This window comes from Nymphalis io, chromosome 6, assembly GCF_905147045.1.
Source record: "Nymphalis io chromosome 6, ilAglIoxx1.1, whole genome shotgun sequence".
NCBI lineage: Eukaryota > Metazoa > Arthropoda > Insecta > Lepidoptera > Nymphalidae > Nymphalis > Nymphalis io.
In genome coordinates, this window is record NC_065893.1 from 4,498,540 (window position 1) to 4,520,475 (window position 21,936).

The window sequence follows — 21,936 nt, forward strand, 5'->3', positions numbered from 1 at the left end:
AGTCGATAATTAAATTAAAGAATAAGAAATCGGATAAACGGCAACGATCACGCTTCGATTCGATTGCTATAATTTGACAATTTGTTAATAGAATTATCCCTCTCTACTGCTGCCGAATCTAATATCAATCAAATGTTCGATTACGTAGATAATGTTTATTAAGTACAACTTATTGTCAAACATCGTAAACACATTATAAGAACACGACTCTATAAGGTTCATTTATTAGAGCCAACTTAAGTAACAAAACAGACGTTTAAATAAAAAGTGATATTTTTTATTTATGTCCAGGTGGTCTATAGTTTGTACTTTGCGATCTTTATACTTATAATTACAAACTAATTGTAATTAAATGCCAAAGATGTTATTTTCAGCCAAGCCAATAAGGTCCTAACGTAAAGGTGCTATTCACAAAAGTGCTGTTTTAATTAGCCTACTTAATTTACTTCGGACCAGTTTTGCCGTAGTACTTACCTTGTTTATTATTATATATTATGTTATGTTGTCAATCAAAATTAAGCAAAATTCCACATAATAAATGTTACACTGGTGATGGGCTTCGGCTGATTTAGTGCTCATAAGAATCTGTTCAGCTAATTTTTTGAAAAATTTACTCAAAAATAGTTTTGTTTGTATTTAGCTGGAGCTAGTTAAGCTCCAGCTAAATACATGTTGATCTGTAATTAAAGAACATATTTATTATATTTTAAATATAATATTGTTATATCGTATGTTCTACATTGCATAACTTTATGATATATACCAATATTAAAAAGTCAAACTTTTTTATTTTGGAATGTCACTGACATATATATGTAAGTTGACATTAAAGAACCGTGCAATAAAGAAAATAATAAAAATGTAATAAACAACGAATGGATACTTTTTGCGCGGGCACATGCTTGAAATACCTACGTGTGTCGTCGATACTTAAACCATTTCCGTGACAGATAGATGTTTTGCGCCGACCCTACAGTTATAAATATTTATGTTACAGGATTATAGGAATTAGCGGTCCTTTAGAATAGTTTTTTTTTAAATTTAATATAATAATGGTAAAATCCAGCTGTTACTTACAGCTTCGCTTACATTGAAATATGATCTACCTGCATGAGTAGTTCAAGAGGAAATGTTTGTAACTGAGGTATTATTTATTTTATATACATTAACAGCCTGCGAATGTCCCACTAAGGGGATGGATAATGGGCTAAGGCCTCTTCTCATATTTTTTTTTGAGGAGAAGGTTTGGAGCTTTTTCAACCATGTTGCTCCAATGCGGGATGGTGGAAAACAGATGGCAGAATTTCAGTGAAATTAGACATATGCAGGTTTCTTGGCGATGTTTTCCTGCACCGTCAAGCACGAGATGAATTATAAACACATGAAAATTCAGTAGTGCTTGCCCGGGTTTCAACCACGATCATCGGTTAAGAATCATGCGTTCTAACCAATAGGCCATCTCAGCTCTATTTTAGATAGGAAATTGAAAAACTGGTTACGCGTAAGTCGTTGAGGGTCCAGGGTTTCATTCTATCGTGATTGAAAATATGACTTAGGAATTTGATTTAGGAATATTACAACATAAAAAAAGAATATAATAATATTTTATAGTAGGTAATATTTTTATTAAGAAAACAATACTTTGACGGAAATAAAATGAAGCCTGATTTGAGACGACTTTTTTTTTGTTTTGCACTCCAAAATCAGAAATTGCTTATTTAATTGTATTCTAGCACCATCAAAACTGTGCAGAATTCAAGCTCAATCGGTTGGATAGAACTGGTTTAGAATCGGGTTGCAAATTTGACTTATTACCAGGTGAAGTTCTGAAGCTTGTAAAAATGATTATGACTTTCAAAGAATTATTAAGTCCCGTAGTTTTTGTCTCCAACAGCACCGACCCATGATTATTTACCCATTTACGTAAGTATAAAGAAACGTCTATTCCTTTATGGGCATAAAGAAACGTCTATTCCTTTATGGACTACTTTACATATGCTATAGAAATATAATTCAAAATAATGGGAACCATTGCAATGACAATATCACAGGGTAATTACAGGAAATTGTAAGTTTCTCAGTTTATTGCATTAAAAGGCTTTTTATATAAAACTAGATAGTCTTATTATCCAGCCTGAACATATATGCGGAGTATATGAAATGCAACTTTAGCCGAATTCAATCTTAAAACCTTTTTTTTAAAACTATCGCGTGGTATTTGAAAGATGGTTAAAAGTACGAATTAGTATTCGTTAATATTCATCCAGGATATTATACATACATACAATACAATAATTTTAAATAGTTCATAAGAAATTGCAAACTTATAATCAATTTTAAAGAGGAACAACTGAGATTCTGAGAACTGAGAAACTGAGAAGAGGTTATTTTCGGTACAATCTCAATACATTTCGGATCGTCGATACCGTTACGTATAGACAAAAGTGCTTTTAAAAGTGTTTATTATTTTTGTTATTTATTACAGGGCACTTTTAGTTTTTAATATGATAAATAATATAATATATACATAGACGATTAATTATAATTACTTTTAAATGTTAAAAATATATATGGTAAGTTGAATATGAATGAGACAATTGTCATTGTTTTACGAGTTTCGTTCGCGTCTAATGTCCATAGTCTCGCAGAATACGAGGTGGGCGCGAAGACGCTACCGTCACGGGTCGCCGGCTCCGGAAGGAACTGCGTGGGAAACCAACACGCCCTTCTTTAATTCACCTGTGTAATGCGTGCAAGCTATAATTAGTGATCATTGCGGTATACGCGGTTTAAATATATGTTATATATATATATATATATATATATATATATATATATATATATATATATATATATGATATGATATATTTATAGATGTGTATGTTATGTCATCACAATAAAAATATTTCATAGTGATTTCAAGTTTATTACAAAATATTTTTTACGAAAAACTCATAATTAATTTGTTTTATTATATATAATCAAATCTCTAAGTATAGGTATGTATCTAAGTATGGTGGGTACTGTCCAAATCATGATAGTGTTTTTTTTTTGGCGAAAATAGAAAAATCTCTCCTGTTACTAGTGGAGGTAATTTGACAATGTTACAGATATTATTTTGCCAAGTGAAATTAATAATTAAAATTTATTTTAGGTACTCTTCTATTTATTTTTCTCTATCTACCTATATTGAGTTTTTTCTTTCTAGATATAAATTTGGTTTTTAGTTTATTTATTCAACACAGTTCAAGTTTATAACTCGTAGCGATACGTCCATTGCAATAACGTTCTGTTTGTGAGTTATTCTCATAACAATAACTAACACGTAACTATTCATAGAACAAGAAATGCTTAATTTAATAAGCATATGTGATATAGGCGATGTTGGTTTAAAATCCTACCCGAATAAATTTGTTTAGAACTAGTTTTCGCCCGCGGCTGTGTCAGGTATAGATATGTTCTTCCTAGAATTCAAGCTGGTTACATACCAAGTTACATGAAAATTGAATCAACATACAGACTGTTATATCATATAATATAATATAGATTTAAAATTTCTCAATCATACTTACATTACAAAGCTATCTAATCCTTTCGATCGTATTCTATTCTATTATATAATAATATAATATAATGTCCTCCGGACCGATTTCGGCAACGCAAGACATATTATATTGCACAAGTATGTGCACAAACACAGGTGCACTCTCAATTGCCTATCTCTCATAGTACGATAGGACGGCGATCCGACAGGACCGGAAAGAGTTCAGGCGCAGGGACAATGGCTTTACGTGCTTTCTGAGGCACGGGAGTGTTCACACTTCCAACGTCCAGACTGGGGCTGCTACTGAGAATTTTCACAGAAAAATCCAATAACTTTTTATTGGCCCGATCTGGGTTTTGAACCCAGGACTTCCGGGTCTGTCGCCTTATATCTAGTCACTAGACCAATGAGGCAGTCAATTTATTATGTTTTTGATTTATAAAATATCAATAATAGATTATTATTGTTATTATTTAATGTTCTTGTTCTTAGATAAATAACGAAAAATCATGTCAAATAAAGAAGTCATTCGTAGTCGCATTAATAAATGTTTGCTCTATTTATTGCATTTGAGCAATCGTATATCTCTATAATAGTATGGAAGTGGGTAAGATAATATCAATGTAATTTGTATCATTATATAATTCAAGATCATCTGCAACTACGGAAATAGGTCGTCAAACCTTAGCTGTGTAATATTCTACTTCCCATAACTTATTTCATATAAAATGAGAAAGATAATGTTAAAATAATTGTGCTAAGTGTATTTATTACAATTACAAATGTAACTGACTGAACAAATCGCATATATTATAGATTATAAAAAATAAAATGTAATCAAATAAGCAACATTGAAGTTGATTATATATATATTACTTTTTTTAATTTATATAAAATAGGCAAGCCAGACTGGCAATTGGGCCACCTGATGGTTAGTGGTATCCACCCCACATTGGACATTCTGACGGTATTAACAATCCTTTATATTCCAATTCGCTAACAACCTCTTGGGAACTAAGATGTTATGTCCCTTGTGCCTGTAATTATTATTGTTTTATTATTATTATTTTACATTTAAATGCAAGATCTACATCCTAAATGCGTTTTAGGAAATATGTCGCCGCAAATCTAGCAAGCAATAATTCGCATAGCGAGCATTTTATGAATGAGTTATGGGAAATTTTAGTGTGTCGTGTGTAAATATAGCCATGGAGTATTGTAATATTCTCGTGAAAACGTGAGAATTAAGATTAAGATATGAAATAATAATAGCATATGAAATATATTTTTAGAGAAACTTATTTTACTATTTAAGTATAATTTGCAAAGTAAAATTAAAAAAAAAAATTCTGCAATAGAGTTAAATATATTCATAAATAACTAAGTATACTATTAAGCAATTATGTCACGATTCTTTTGACGGTGTTGTAAAAAAATACGATTGTGTAACCTCATGAAAACTATTCTATTCTGTTTTTAATTTTGTCAAAACGTGTCATTTGTCAAATCAGTTACATACGTGTAAAAAGCGTTTTGTTGTTTACTGAATATGTCTATCGATATAATATAATAAAATTTTCTTATATTTTCTAAAACTCAAAGTATCTATAGTTCGTAATTCTTTGACCCATTAGGAACATATTACGCGCTCTGTTGGCTCATTCGACACACGTCTATCAATAGTCTATGGCGTACGACACTATGGTTCAACGAATCCATTTTTTATCATTTTGTCGGTCGATAGAATACCCTATTCTATATAATACTAATTTGAATTAGACGAAATCACGTAATGGAACAAAAGCAAATTAACTTGTAGTTTCATGGTATTTTTTCACAAGTTTATGTAAATTTAGCCTTGTTGCAGAGATAAATATTATATTTTTAGTTAAATTTAAAGTTTATCGAATGATATGGGTTCTTTTTGTCATTATTAAGATTATTACAGTTGAGACATATTACATTTTTATGCTATTAAATTTTATTAGACAACATACAATTTTTGATGGTCATATATTATAATATAAACTCATCAGGTTTAATTTTATTACGTAATTGCTCTATTTCTTTATACTATGTATGTCTTATGTATACAAGTTCGCTTACCGTGACCTCACAACCTACGACTTGATGACTCACAATTTTCTGTGACTAATCTCAGAAAAAACCCCTATTGTTCGAAAAAAAACTACGAGAATCAGCAGTTGCATCCGTATTTCAAACGACATAAAGACTATTCCCGTGTGCTGTACCACACTGAACTACGTACGTTGTGGTACGTTGTGGTTGCTGAAATTGACTTTTATTTTATGGTTATTTACAAGACCCAGTATACAATAGTAATAAATTTTTAAAGCTTTCAATTTATATTTAACGTGTATTTTCTCTTAGATTCTCGGTAGAATCTAAATGAAAATAAGTAATACACAAAAACTTAGTAGTAACTCTTACTCCAATATTTCAAATACAGAGTTATGTCAGTTAATTACAATTATATTTATATATAAAAGAACTGACTAAAAATCAACAAGTACTAAGTCTACGTTTTTATGCCATCTATATAATCTTGTGTTGAGTAATATGCCTGATTTATTAATGTTGTACTGAAAACCATGTACGAGCTATTTAAAAAATCCCGCCGAAGTCATGTTCTTTAATCAAATATCCATCAAAGCTGTTATGCCAAAAAGATTTTAATATGTAGTTCTATTAAAAATATATATATTACTTTATTTTACGAATTTAATTATCTATAAGATAAGCAATGCATTATTGACCATAAATAAAATAGTAGTAAATTATAATAAAAATGTAACAGTAACAGACTCCTCTCGCTCTTTGAGGAGAAGGTATGGAGCTTATTCCATCACGCTGCTCCAATGTGGGTTGGTGAAAAAAATATAAAGAATAAATTTTAAAAATAATATATTCTTAAACATTATTTTTAAACACACGACCGATTGTACAACAGTAGCCTTATGTCTTAATTAACTAAGGGCGAAGTCGTTACAATACTCAAGGGCAACTCGACGATGTATCAATGGATTAAAAACAAATTTACCGTAACGGAAGATTTTATAATAGCATAATATAACACACTCTGTCTTAAAGACGAATGTGGGAAAGTCAGCGAAGCACAACGTCTCACCTGGGATAATGTTCTAATTACAACAGGTGGCTGGCCACGGACGTAGGGCCGAGGGTCTTTAAACAATAGTTTTTAATAATATTAAAAAAAAAACTTTAAATACGGTCTGAGTAGATTATTCCCTTTATTCCAAATTTGGATATTGGATATGGTGTACCTACACCGTGTATTAATTCTGTATTGGATTTTGCGACAGAATTATTACAATAAAAATTGTAGTTTTTATTATTTTTTAAGTTTCATCAAGGTGTGTTTGTTTAATGAAGGTTGTCTATATGAGGAAATATCCTATTAAACTATTTTCTACATTTAGCTGGAGTAGAAAATATACAAATAATTTATGATATGGTTAATGGTGATTTGTTTTAATTAAAATATTAAAGTAAAGTTTACAATTTTATAAATAAATTTCACTGAAGATCGTACAGTACAGGATTCACAAGCTGTCTAACAAATAACAATACAAAGTTACACGTTCAATGTAGTGAATTTCATTATTTTTTTTCAACTTTCAAGTTGATATGGAATGGTATGAGTTGCACTATCGATTTATGGTATCGAGGTAACTGTGGGACCGCGGTCGACTCTCGCTTCCCGCTTTCATTTGAATCTGTTAATGTGGTTATAAAAATTATTTCAACCTTTATTGATTATTAAAATATTCATGTGACAATGTATGAAAAGTAATAATTATTACTAACTAATTAATAACTAATTTATATACATTTTATGCAAAACATAAGTCAAATACATATGACAAATATCGTTTTGTTACTTACTTTTAAAATATTTTTTAGAAGATTAGGTTTTGTAATTTTAATAGTAAATTCTACGCTTGAATGTCTGTTAATAATTTGATAACCTGGAAGCTATAGGGATTTCTCCCACGACGCAAGCGCCTGCGCAACGCACTGCGATCGCCGTGAGAAATATAGGTCGGTCGCGCTTCAAGAAACAAGTAATATTACATAATACAAATACATTATAAATTATTAAACCACAATTTAAATTATGTTATTTCTCAGATGAATTAAGTAAAACATATCGAGCATTTCGACATGGTTATTTGCTTTAAATGTCTTATTGCTTCCGAGGAATTTATACAAATAAGGAACGTGACTAAGATGTACTCGTAATATAGGTAACACGAGTTTGTTAATTAGTATAATGTATGTAAATGTTACGTAGTATATTTTTGTTTAGTAACTTTGAATGATTCTTATATTTTCATATATCATAAATATATCTTCGTCAGTCAAATAGAATTAAAACAAACAGCTATTGTATGTTATTACAAAAACTGAGTAGGTTTTTACTACGATTTTATGATATTGCTAAATTATTCATAAATTAAAAGATACATACTTAATTCATATTTTATTTTAAGTGGAATAGTTATTAGTTTTTTTTTCTAAATTTTAAATATTTACTATATATAAAAAAATAAGTCAATTTGCTTGCGACACCGAGAATCATGTTCTTCGAAGTAATTAAAATTGTAAGCCGTGGTTAATTATACGTAATAGTATCTAAATATCGGCACAGTAATAAATAATAATGATTATTTGAAACGTTTGAAGTTATATATGTAAACATTATATACATAATAAAATGTAATTCTTCTTAATGTCCTTACGAGGCAGCGTGTAAAATTCTATCGCGAAATCTTTATTTGAAAAAGACGTTGAGTTTTCTAGATGATAATAAAGATTTTATAACAAATTGCGTGTGAGCACGAATGTTTTGCAACATTTGCAAAAGACAAATATTTTTATTTCCTAATCGTTCGTTTAATCTTAAGTGAAAGTCAGTTGTCTGACTTGATAATTAAAATCAAAGCCGGAACAATAATTTATCTGTCATAATCTAGTTTTTTATATAATTATATCTGGTTCATAGAATGATTTATATAACGAACAAGTAAAGTATTACTTAAATATAGAAGTGATTAATATAGATTTTTATACATTGATTTTCACAATCAGGCATTTGCATAATGTCTGATTCGAATGCCAGGTATGTTAAAACTATGTTTAGTTCTATACCATCAGTTAACTCATATAAAGATTAAACAGTTTGTATGGCATTTGATTTGTGTGCACTGTTATAAATTTAGAACCTTAGTCGTGGGAATCAAGTGTTTTGTTACACGGTAACGTGCCGTGTGTCATATCAAAAACTCGAAAGTTTATCAATCTCGGAAGTTGTTATTAAACTAAGAACAATAGCTGTTGTGTCGGTGTGAATGTTTATTGGAAAATTCAACGCGAAGGTGTCATGTTTAAGTATAATAATGTAATAGGATGCTTATATTGACACCGGATTTATATAAAGAAGTTGAATCACTATTTCGTAACATCACGACTTAATGAAAGCGTTTCCGAAATCATTTTATGCTACCAACTAAAGATAATTTGATTATACCTGCTTTGATTCAATTTTATTTATAGTGGACTATAAATATAAATACGTATGAGGTTCTGTCGTCTTAATGTTTTTACTAAAGTAGTTATTTAATATTCTTGTTAACGATAAATTAAGATTAGTATAATTAATGCTACCAAAAATCGAGATAACTGTATGAGCGGGACGTATTTATAATTCATCTTGTGCTCGGTAAAATTGTAAAGAAACCCGCATGAGTCGGATGAAAATCTGTCACGTGTATGGTGTACGTGGCAGAGAACTGTTGGATCTGTTGTTTTTATAAAAAAATATTAACAGTATAATAGACTGTCCAGAATTGCTTATAAAAATGCTATTTAAAGTTCCTGCTAGACATCCTCGATCTCCGATAACACCTCTTTACTAGAACAGTTCTACACAAAGGTGGACATTTTCTTCTTCTTCTTGTTCTTGGTGCTAATTCCTAATTTCCAAGACTATGTAAACTCTTGAACCAGTTGTGTTCTTTTGTTGACATTTGCGCGGATTCAATTAAAAACTTTAGGAAGTATGTAGATATGTACCTAAATGATAAATGTTTTTATTTTTTTTGGTTTTTCTTTTTTTGTATTTATGCACTGTTTTCAATTTTTTAAGCGCATGTTGTGTTTACTTTTAATTGATATCTACACTTAGATAATAAGTTTGTATTTATTCATACTATAAATGTAAAAGTGATTGCAAGTAAACATAATAAATAAATTAAAATAAGAAAATAATCCCTAAACTTAGCCTAGCTGTGGGGTGTTTACAGACTGTAACTTTAAACTTTTTATTAGTACTTATTAATATGTACTTAGGCATAGTTAAATAATTATGTACCCACCACATAATGTTACACTCAAAAAATGTAATCCAGTGAGATACCTACATTACGAGAAAAAAATTAAAAATTGCAGTCGTAATACCTATAAATAATTATTACAATTATATAGTTCACTTATGTGCATCCTAATAATATTAACACTAATTTACCTGCGTGCATTTTTTAAGCAACTTGACAAAACGCAAAAAATTGCCGTATTTATTATCCAGGCGCAAAAAAATATTTTATTGGTTTGCTTAGTGAGTGGATACAATTCGAATTCGTATGTATCCCAAAAAAATGGATATATCGATAAGAAGAAATAAAAAAAATATGTTATAAAATAATTTTCTCTGTATATGTATTGGTTTTTTTTTATAGAATAGGAAGGTGGACGAGCATATGGGCCACCTGATGGTAAGTGGTCGCCAAACGCCCTTACATTGGCATTGTAAGAAATGTCAACCATCGCTTATAGCCAATGCGCCACCAACCTTGGGAACTAAGATTTTATGTCCCTTGTGCCTGTAATTACACTGGCTCACTCACCCTTCAAACCGGGACACAACAATATCAAGTATTGCTGTTTTGCGGTAGAATATCTGATGAGTGGGTGGTACCTACCCAGACGAGCTTGCACAAAGCCCTACCACCAGTGCAATACATCGATATATATACAGTGGTTTGAAATACATCGATACATATACACACGTGTATTATGTGTATTCTAAATCTGTTTGCCCACTTCGTTAACGGTGTACGATTTTAGGAAAAAGGTAAGTTGTACTTATAAACATAAAACGGGTTTAGTTTTACTACGACTTACTACGAACCGAAATATAAAAGGTGATCATTTAAAATTACATCTTATGGTAAGTCAATAGAGTTGTTTTTAATAAATGATCGAAAGTAATTTTACAATGGTAAGAGATAGCTCTGTAGGTTAGACAGGGATGCAAGAAACAAGTTCATTGTTTTGAACGTACCGGTCTGTTTTTGAATTTAAGATGTCGGCCATTGGTTAACACTTGGAGTAGAAGCTTACTGAGCGTGGCGCGTGTTGCAAATAATAATGATAAAGTTAATATATTATTCTATATAATCTGCTATAGAGCTTCTCTGCATTGTTGATAAAGTACTTGTAACATAATATTTCGGCTGGAATGGATTTAAAAAGGTTAAAATTATGAAATATATACTGTTTAGAATTTAATATATTGATTTTCTAACATTTTAATTGATTTTTTAAATATATAATGTTAATAAACATATACAAAGGTAAGCTGCGATTCATATTAGCCTATTATATTTTTGTTTTTTGACTCTTCCGATCAAAATAATTTTAAACTGTTCTATTAGCTTCATCCGAACGAAGGGTTAAAAAGAAAAGCGTGAAAAGGTTGATTGTTGCTCCCAGAAAGGAATGTAGGCATTTTTTGTAACATACGATAATTAAAAATTAAATTATTAAGAAAAAAGGTAGTCATTCATTATCATAAAATTAAATTAATGATAAAGGAAAAGAGATAAAAAATATGTTCATAACTTTAACTCTACGATGTCTATATCTATGAATGATGCATACGCAAAGTTGGTTTTCCAAGTAAAAATAATAAAAATAATTCGGAATTTTTACTGATGGTAGGGCTTTGTGCAAGCTCGTCTGGGTAGGTACTACCCACTCATCAGATATTCTAGCGCAAAACAGCAGTACTTGGTTTGAAGGGTGAGTGAGCCAGTGTAATTACTGGCACAAGGCACATAACATCTTAGTTTCCAAGGTTGGTGGCGCATTGACGATGTAAGCGATGGTTAACATTTCTTACAATACCAATGTCTATGGGTGTTAGGGACCACTCCACCATCAGGTGGCCCATATGCTCGTCCGCCTTCCTATTCTATAAAAAAAGGAATAAAAATCTTTACACGTGGAAGTGACTTTGAAAGTCTAAAGTAAATATTATTAAGACACGAGCAAAACGAATATTTAATTATAAATAATAATTAATTAAATTTGCTCGTTTGAATTAAGAGTTGACAAATGACTTCATAAAACTAGATGTTTTCAGCTTATGTTGAGATGGCGGAAATTGAGCATCAATAAGGTTCATTTTAATAGATTTATTAAATCTTCAAAGTCGTTAACTTAATTTCAAATATTTTCAAATTTTCTTGTAAACCGACATTTAATTCCTTAAATTACCTTAGGCATAATACAGCGCTGTGGAAATATCCTTTCGAAGTTCATGTTTTTAATAACTCTTTAAATATAGCCTGACAGTCGTAGTGCCTTACTTTACAGTGTTTATTTTAATTTTATAGGTCAAGCTGTTTCTATGAAAAATAGCCGTTGACCTAATGGCGACAGTAAATCTATAAACATTTCATTTTATTGTGTACTGGAATTCTAAGCAAATATAGTAAAAAATAGTGGAAAAACATACTCTTGTTAGTGTATTTGCTGGACAAAAAAAACAAATGACCAAAACTCGAGAACTGTCCACTCCTGAACTTCATCTAATAAGTTAGATGTATTCTAGTTTGTAGATTCGAATTACAAATAAAACATTAAATACAGACCGACCGACTAAATGCGACATTTAGAAGTAAAACACTGGTCAACTTCCAATGGGGAGTCCATCTCTCTCTCATCATTTAGATTTGCATCCGTACATCGGTACTGACTTTTAGTATTCACGTACAATGGAAGTTTTAGAGCGTATAAAAAACTAATTCTCTTTCGAGGCACGTTCATATTAATGCGTTCAGTTTTTACGTTTAATGTAATTTCGTCTACATGACGTCACATGGAATCTCTGGAATTATTAACAAGGGCTTCGGTACCAAGGTTGTTTATGTACGAAGCTGTAAAAGTACTTGATCAATTTTGAAGATGAGCGCTCTTAAATAAGTTGTAATTAAAGTCAAGCTTATTAATTATTATAGGTATGAATATAATGACTCGATTTTAATGTAATGTTTTTAAATCGTTTACGCACTTAATATATATTAATGATATAGCTGTTTAAACAGTAAATTAAAAACGTTTTATTATGTTGTACCATACTTAGTTACTTATATCATAAATTATAATTTAATTTATAGAAATCATTTATTTCATTGAATTTACTTTTTTACTTAGACTATCTTTTATTGTGTACGGATAAGCTACCTATTGTATATTTTAAGGGTCATTTATGTTAAGTCAAATTTTACCCAAGAAATATATTATATACATTTTATCTTCTTAAGTACTTTATTTTATTACTAAGTCGAAACATTGAAAGGATGGGTGCGTTACTTGTTTTGTTATTTTATAGTTTTTATTGTAAAAGGATTATGGAAGCGAAAAACAATTGAACCTCTTTGATATTTTTGGTATTGTTTATTTTTTATTATACTATGAATTGAATATTTTAAATGAAAGCATTTCGTAAATTTTATGAACTGAGAAATGTCTTTGTGCAGAATTCTTTTCACATGTAACTTTTCGCTAACATTTTTTAAGTTATATTTAATTTCATCCATTCCTATACACGTTTCTATATATTTTGTATATATATATATATAATTACACATTTATATTTCAAAATATACAGATTAATTTTAATGACATATTTTACATTGCAATATGTATTTAGTTAAATACCTATACGTATATAGACAGTACACGTGCGTTAAGACAAAAGGAACACGATACCTTTGTTCTCTGTTATAGACACCTCCGTGTCACGGTTAGTGCAATACAGTTACAATCACTAATATCTTACTGAGGTATAATCATCAACTACGAATTGGATATATGTATATCTGAGCATACAATGTACGTAAGATATCAAATTATACGGCGATATTATTTAATATAAAAAATATTCATGCTGTGTGACATGAATACAGAATTACTAACTTATTAAAAATAGAATGCTTTTGTATTTAGATAATATGTAATATAGATTGTAAAATCTTCAATCAAAAGCTGCACAAAATGTGTATAAAAACTATAACCTTTTTATAACGCTTCCTGACGGAACACTACGTATTGACGGACTTTTTTTTCTGTAACACCTGCCTCGAACTTTCCACCAAAAAAAAACTCACTGTTTGGGCACGTAAGATACATTATATTATTAATTTGGTCAGAGCAATACGTGCTTAGTTGTAAAGATATGAAAGATTATAAAGTTTTTTTTTCATAAAATAGTTTTTATATTTAAAAATATGTAGTACCCCTCTGTTGAAATATTCAAAATCAAAACATGTTTTTTTTTTATGTAGATAAAAGTAGGTAGAAAGTTTTTTTTAAACTAAAATTGAATTACTCCATAAATACATTAGCTACTTGTTTAATGTAGAAATATAACCAATACCTAGTATAAACGAAGAATTATATACATTATAATAATATGATGTGTATAATTAGGATTCCCATTTGCTATATAAATTGTGATATCATTATATTTATATAAAATTATAGTCGCCATTATGCGCCAAAAAACAAAATGGCCGCTTTCAAAAGCCTCAAAGCGTAGAGAACTTTGTCGTAGCCGGACTACTCGCCGGCGATTTAGTTCCATACTACGCCGCATCACGGGTCGGCGTTACAGTCGCCGGTACGTAAGCGCGTCACTAGGCACTACACTCCCACGTACGTTCTCCCGTAGTAAACACAAGTCGTTCGCGACTGTATCGTATCCCGTCCCTAAAACTTTTGTCAACATGAAAATTCTAGTGCTGTGAGAAACTGTGTGTGACCTGATTGGATTACGTTGTGTGTACAATGACTAAGGCGAAAACAACACGAAGCAGTGCTCTGTATCACGGCGCGAAGGTCAGTTCTTCTTAATATTTTCAATACATGAATATGGTTTCCCTGAATAGTGTTCTAAATTGTAAATAAATGTAAGCAATTTGCATGTTAAATAATACTCAATATCACATACATAATAAGTACATCAATTATAAAACGGAAGGGTTAAATAAACAAACGTAAAACTTTGGATTACGTACACACATTAGGTTAAGAAATTTATTTAAAAAGTGAAAGAACGTATAAATACGAATATATTCAGTATGCGTTGTTTTATAACTCGAGTCTTGTAAGCCGATCCAGACTGATCTTTATACAGCATTTTAATCTTAATCTCTCTCGCTGTCTTGTTTTTGGTTTTATTTGCATTCTTGAGATTGGTCCAATGGTTGTTGAATTGTACCAAACTCACAAGCTATCTGCCTTTGTTTACTAATATATACATTTTTTGTGGCACATTTTTTCATTAAAAACAATCTCCTTTAGTTTTAAATAACTAATATAATTATGTTTTCACACCAGCTAATATAGGTTCAATATTATTTGCAATTGCGAAAAAATTAAAAGTTAATTGTGTTTATTGAAAGAACTTGCAAGCGGACTTACAGAAAACGAATAAAAATGTCAGTAAATTCACTTCCATAGCGAGAAGATTGTTCTGGTTTTCCGATGTCCTGCTCTCCTAAAAAGGCCAGTAAAAGACATCAACGGGTATGTGCGAAAGAGAAAACAGAGTGTTTATATATTGTTTGTGAGTGAAGAAGCGAGACAAATAACCGGCTATAGTAATTTGCTTATAGTTGTTTGGAAGTAATTATATGGACCGGGATTTCCTATACAGGTACATGTAGAGCCAGGTAGCCGTTGCACGGTTGGCCGGTCCCCCCATTTTAGTAAAGGGATGCTCCAATATAATGGGGCAGTTTTAATCGTATGTAAACGCATCGGTTTTGAAACTTGGGGTTTTATTCGTTTCGGATTGTGAATACTAATGACGCGTGAATTTTAATTTATATGGTAACATTAACATTGTTCTAAGATTTATTTTATTTAAGACTAACATTATTATAAGATGAAATCGTTGTAAAATACAATTGTTATTGATCCAGAAAGTGATTTGATTTTTCGAATATATTAGTAACTTAATTAAATATTTTTGCTCATCGCTTAAAAACAATAATGAAAGTAGAGTCTATGATATATCTTAAAAATGTTATTTAATAAAATAATTAATTTCTAAAAAAATGTCATACATTGTTTTTAAACCCGTATCGCTTTTTGTCAACTCTATAAAATTAACAGATAGCAGCAGCAGCAGCTTGTGAATGTCCCACTGCTGGGCTAAGGCCTCCTCTCCCTTTTTGAGGAGAAGGTATGGAACTTATTCCACCACGCTGTTCCAAAGCGGGTTGGCGGAATATACATGTAGCAGAATTTTAGTGAAATTAGACACATGCAGTTGTCAACAATGTTTTCCTTCACCGTATAGCATGAGATAAATTATAATCACAAATTAAGCATATGAAAATTCAGTGGTACTTGCCCTGGCTTGAACCCACGATCGTCGGTTAAGATTCATTCGTTCTTACCACTGGGCCATCTCGGCTATATATTAACTCGGATTAACAGGTACGATAATTCAATTAAAAATAAAGATTCAATTTCAATTAAAAACAATTAAAAATAAATTAATAAAATATAAATACAAAAATACGCGATACATATTAAACACGTATACTACGTTGATCGGAAGATTGTTGCTCGATTTATTAAAAAATGTAACGTGAATTATGTAATTATTTATAAATTGTTTAGGCCCTAAAAATATGCAGATTGATTCTAAACAATTAGGCTTAAGAACACGAGATAATGAAGCTAAAATTGTGAAATGTTTTGCTTATATAACTTTAAATATGCGGTATGCTATGGTATGGTATGCTATGACATGCGTTCTAAATATATTGAATAAAACCAGACGCAAAATCAACATATGACAAAAATATCGAGGAATAAAAGTAATAATAAAACCTGCCCTTGTTAAGCAATGTATAATTTTATATTGTATAGTTTTTTATATTTATCTTAACTAAAAAAAATACGATATTACTTATTCGGATGCTGCTTGGTTGCGTTTTTTCACCCTAATCTTATAAAAGTAAGTATTGGGTCAAAACCCCACTCTTTCCATTTAACATTCAAATTGTATAATGATTTGATACTTATTTGATTTCAACAGTAAATATTTTTTTTAATGAAAATATAATATATTCTCTAGAAATAATAAATCTATAGATTATTTAATGATTATTTTAGTAATGGTGATTATGAGCAATCAAGACATATTATACAGTAATTTTATGAATGTAGAGACTAGCGTGTTGAAATAGTATATAAAAAAACTAATTGCTTGATATAAAGACTTCGTTAAAATAGCCCACCACGCTGACCGGTTTTCGATGGCGGCCGTTCGCCTCATGAATTACCTCTTTCACCCAAACCTAAGAGCAGACCCGACTCGTTGCTATACATTGATAATTTCCTTTTTTTTGCAAAAATAAGTCGAATGTAACCTGTGAATGTGTACGGTTTAATATCACACACTATATGTGTATATTGGCGGTATTCGCGGTTGCATTACAGAGCCGCAAACGTGTAATAGTAATGATCATAGTCGTGAAACAGCTTATAATTAATTCATATTTATATGCAACTAATTAACTAATTTCATCAATTAAGATTTACTGGAGCCGTAATTGATCAAAAATGATAATAATAAATAATCGAACTCAAAAAGGCACGGATGCACGATTATGTAGAGAAAATAAATTAAAAAACCGTATTAGTATTAATTTAAATGGAGCTTGTATTATGATTTTATAACCATGTTAAAAAATATATTCCTAAGTATCATACATTGATTGAGTAAAAAGAAAGAACATTAAAGAAAAAAAGGGTTAAATTTTACCTTCGCTGTAATAAAATTTACATGAAGTCATACATTTTGACGCGTAATTAACTTTCTTCTTAAAAATTCGACCGAATAATTTCAATTGACATAATAAAGAGACCATCGATTGCAACGTTAACCACATGCCAATAAGTAATTTTGTCATTCTGTATCTGATCCCTTTAACTACTTTCCTTTAGCTTACCAACAATGGTAAGGAATTTATGAAATGAAATCAGTTCCTGTTTCCGAATTCATAAATTCCAATAATCCAGTTTAAGATAATCACGAACGTGCTTGGTCGCCATTCTTGTTCTACTTACGTTATAAAGAATGAAGCTTTAAAATAATCTGCAGAATGTGATGCATTATAAACAGTCGACTTATAGTGATCAGAAATGTAAATTTTTATCATCTTTTAAGATAGTAATGTGATTTCTAATTACACCACATCAACCGTGCATCAATCGTACATTATATTTGACATCCGTTACTATTTAGTTTAGTTAACTAAAAAGCATGACCGGCGTCACGCTGGAAATTACGCTACTAAACCAATTGTCACTTATTTTCAACCTTAATACCAATGCATAAGGCTTCTTTTATACAATCAGTATACGCGACCTAAGTGATACTCTCGCGATTTTTATACTTAATTAGGCGTAAATTGATCGCTTTATTAATACCTACTGATATATAAGTGGACAATTATGTCGTACGAGTACATATAAGAATATACTAACGGGATTATATTGGTACTTGTAATAATTTTAATAAACATCTTCTGATTATTCTTCATAGCGTCTACTATTGTTGTTGACGATTTTCGTCAACAGAAACTACAACGTGTAACTATAAATTTTTGCAATAATATTTCGACTTTCGGTCTCTATGCACGCACAGTGCGGGAAGCCTATTTTTTCTCGGCACAGTCATTGCACACAAGCTGGTTTAACATACAGCTGTAATTTACAACATTAATGCATAGAATTAGTAAATTTCTGTTAAAATTTCAAATCCATTTGAAGTACAGTTTCTAAGACACAATATTATCATCGAACATAAAATTATTTGCGAAATTACTAATGCACAGATTATTAAAATGCAATGGCGATGTTTATATTTATTAAAAATGTAGGCGAGTCGTTTCCGTGGGGGAAATACACTCTATATTTTGATTCAAATCTGTTTCCGTTCGTCCGCACTCGACTATAGTTTTCGTATCATATTGTGTATATATTATTATATATCCTTATAACAAAAATTAGAATTACTAGAATTTGGCTAAAGTTTCACTTACGGTCAAACTTAATTGATTATTCATAAGGACTAAGACTAATATATAAGACTATTTTCAAATCAAACCCAAGAGATATGACGTCATAGCACCGTCATAAGCAGTCCATTCATTTTACTACAGACAACCACTGGTTTATTAGAATAAATTTAAAATTAGATTTTACGCTATAACGTTATAAATCCAAATCGTGCGTTCGCCATTTCCCACGCCGATCAAGAAGCGTCAAATCGTGGTTAGAATCGTTATTATAAATTCAATATGTTAGATGCACCACTGCACTCCCCTTTTAACAAAAACGTGAGTAAAACTAGCCTTCACTTAGTCTCGCACATTTCTTTACGATATAAAGAAATATTGTTACGCTTTATGACGCATAAGAATATAAATATACATACGTGTACATATTGAGATTTCTTTTGCACTAGTTGTAAAAACTTTAAGCACATACATATCAATATCACATTAATGAATATTTATTACACGTATTTCTAACTGCAAATGAAAATCTTGAATATAGCTTAAGTAATGAATTATATTTACTAGAGAGTGAGAAGCATTTCTTTAAATTGTAATTTAAAACTAATTGATATTAGTTAGATTTCTTTGAATCTCTCTTAATGGAACAAAGGTGTAAAATTAACACATAATCACCTACAAAATCAACAAGATATAAGCTGGTAGCGCGTTACCGTTATCGTCGACGCCGCGCCCGGTGTAACTCGTTGACGCTCGTAAACTTGATATTTAAACATTAGGTATACGTCTAATTGGTATAGACAAAAATGCGCGTTAATTTGACAATTTTGTCACGTCAGTTAACGAGTTATTGAATTAAAGACTTATTTATTAATACCCAAATGAAAAACAAAATATAAAATGTATTCGCTTCTTAGTGATACGTTTTAATCATCTTAAAAGTTGATACGAAATTTGAAATTTTTGAAAAGGCTATAATTTATATTTGTATACTAGATGAGGGTATTGATTTTATATACAAATAAAGGTTATTTTAACGATATATTTCTATTATATGTAATTTAAATATTACGTCACAGTTCAGCTTTTTTATATCAAAAAAGGTTATCTTATCTTCGCTGTTGACTGAAGCCCACAGTTTCTTTCGAAATCTTCATTTGTCTTCACATCCATTAACATCAAACAAACTTTATCTGTCACGCTTCCAACGAAATAAGGGTATTTGTCCACGATCGCGTTTATTTACTTTACATGGCTACATCTCATACTACTATAAACATTCTATTCTTAAATATATAAAACGAAGTGCGAACGGCTCTTATTTTTTGTTCGCTGAAAGCTTTTTGTTTTAAGTGTTGCCTTTATATATACAAGGAAACCATTGGACTCGGTAGGATAAATAAGTTATGTACACATTTGATTTTTAGTTAGTGGTTGTCTAGATTTTTTAACACTAGCGACCCGCTTTAAATGTGAACTATTTGCAAACACTCGTCAAAAGAGCTCAAAATATGTTTTTATTCTTCGTCTGTGTTGACTTAAATAGTCTTATAACAAAACTCTACGCCATATATAAGATATTACATCTTTATGCCTGTTTTAGATTTATTATTGTCAAGTCTGTAAATCAAATGAATAGTTTATATACATTTTTAATACTAATTTATGTCCGTTTAATTGAAGCTGTCTAGGGAAATAGCAATTTAACAGTAAATGGGATACGTGTTTTAGCCGAATCAGTATTCATCTGTGTTAAGTAGCCGATTGTAAAGCTCTACCAGCTACTGGCGCATGTGAATTTGTCGTTATTCCGCTTTGAAAACATAAATATTTAATTCGATTTTTAAAATGAATTTAACCAAATTTACTATAGACATCACCATTTCTGGTTCATTGTCTTATAACATGATTTCGAAACGTGTTGCTTTCTGAAATAAGTTTAAAATTAAAATAATTCCTGGAAAAATTGAATGATTAGTTAATTTTATACATTGTATTGATCTTGCACCGGACTAGATACCTTACTTTACAACTCTATAAGATAATTATACCTTTAAAAAATATAACCTGTTTGACCGCAGTTACAATTGAAATCAATTTTAGGTTTATTTTTCATATCATAAATTTCAAAGGATTAAGACTAAGATGAGGAGCATCAATGTTCGCACATCTGCCTGGACCGGGCGTGCACCTGCCTACCAGACGCCGAAAACAATTGCGATAAACTGCATAAGCAGGTGTAGTCCATAATCGGCTAACGCGAATACAAAATACTCGACAGATATAGGTTAGAGTATGGAAGAGTTGTTAAGGTCATGAATATACTCGTACTTTTATAAATGCCTATGTTTTTAGAGCGTATTAATAGAAACTTTAAAGCACTAAAACTGTTTGTAAGTATTTATTTAAGATATAACATTCGCCTATTCGTGTGCCATAGAGTCGCATAAAGTCTCATTTAGAAAAAAAAATCTTCTAGCTTTGTAATGAAATATTATTGTCAAATACAAATGGCGTGATAGAGCTTAAAAATATGTGTAGCGCGTAGGCGAATTTTAACAGGAAACATGTGGGCGTTTCTTATATTATAAAATGTAAATTTCCTAATAGATTAGGTATTAATACATTATAAATTATAGGTCATCAATGAAAATGAATTGTCTTTAGCATTTAGTTAAGGAGTGTTTTCAACTCCATATATTCGTATGGGACGTATTAGACTCCCTTTATGGTCGCTGCAATTTTTTTGCGACATCATATGCCGTCTGCACCTGTCATGAAACGTGCTACGAAGCCCGGGTCGGTCGTTATCTTAAACATATCAGACCTTGACTTCATAAGCATCAACTTTGTATTTTGAGTCTTAATGAAATTGAACACTCCATACAAAGTATTCCATTTTATAAAGTAGCAGATAAGAAATTAATTGATAATTACATTTTCTCTAATTCCAAATTACATCTG

The 21,936-nt window shown here is 30.5% G+C and overlaps 1 protein-coding gene across 2 annotated transcripts in view; it reads left to right on the forward strand.

Moving 5' to 3' along the window:
* Positions 1-21,936, forward strand: part of LOC126769252 (uncharacterized) — a 64,174-nt gene that overhangs the window by 14,875 nt on the left and 27,363 nt on the right. The window contains exon 1 of one of the 2 annotated variants that reach the window (XM_050487900.1): positions 14,609-14,770. The exons of the other annotated variant lie outside the window; for it this stretch is intronic. Coding sequence (XP_050343857.1) covers positions 14,720-14,770 — 51 coding nt within the window. The 5' untranslated portion in view covers positions 14,609-14,719. Of the gene's footprint in view, positions 1-14,608; positions 14,771-21,936 lie in introns of those variants that run through there. 2 annotated transcript variants of the gene reach the window in all.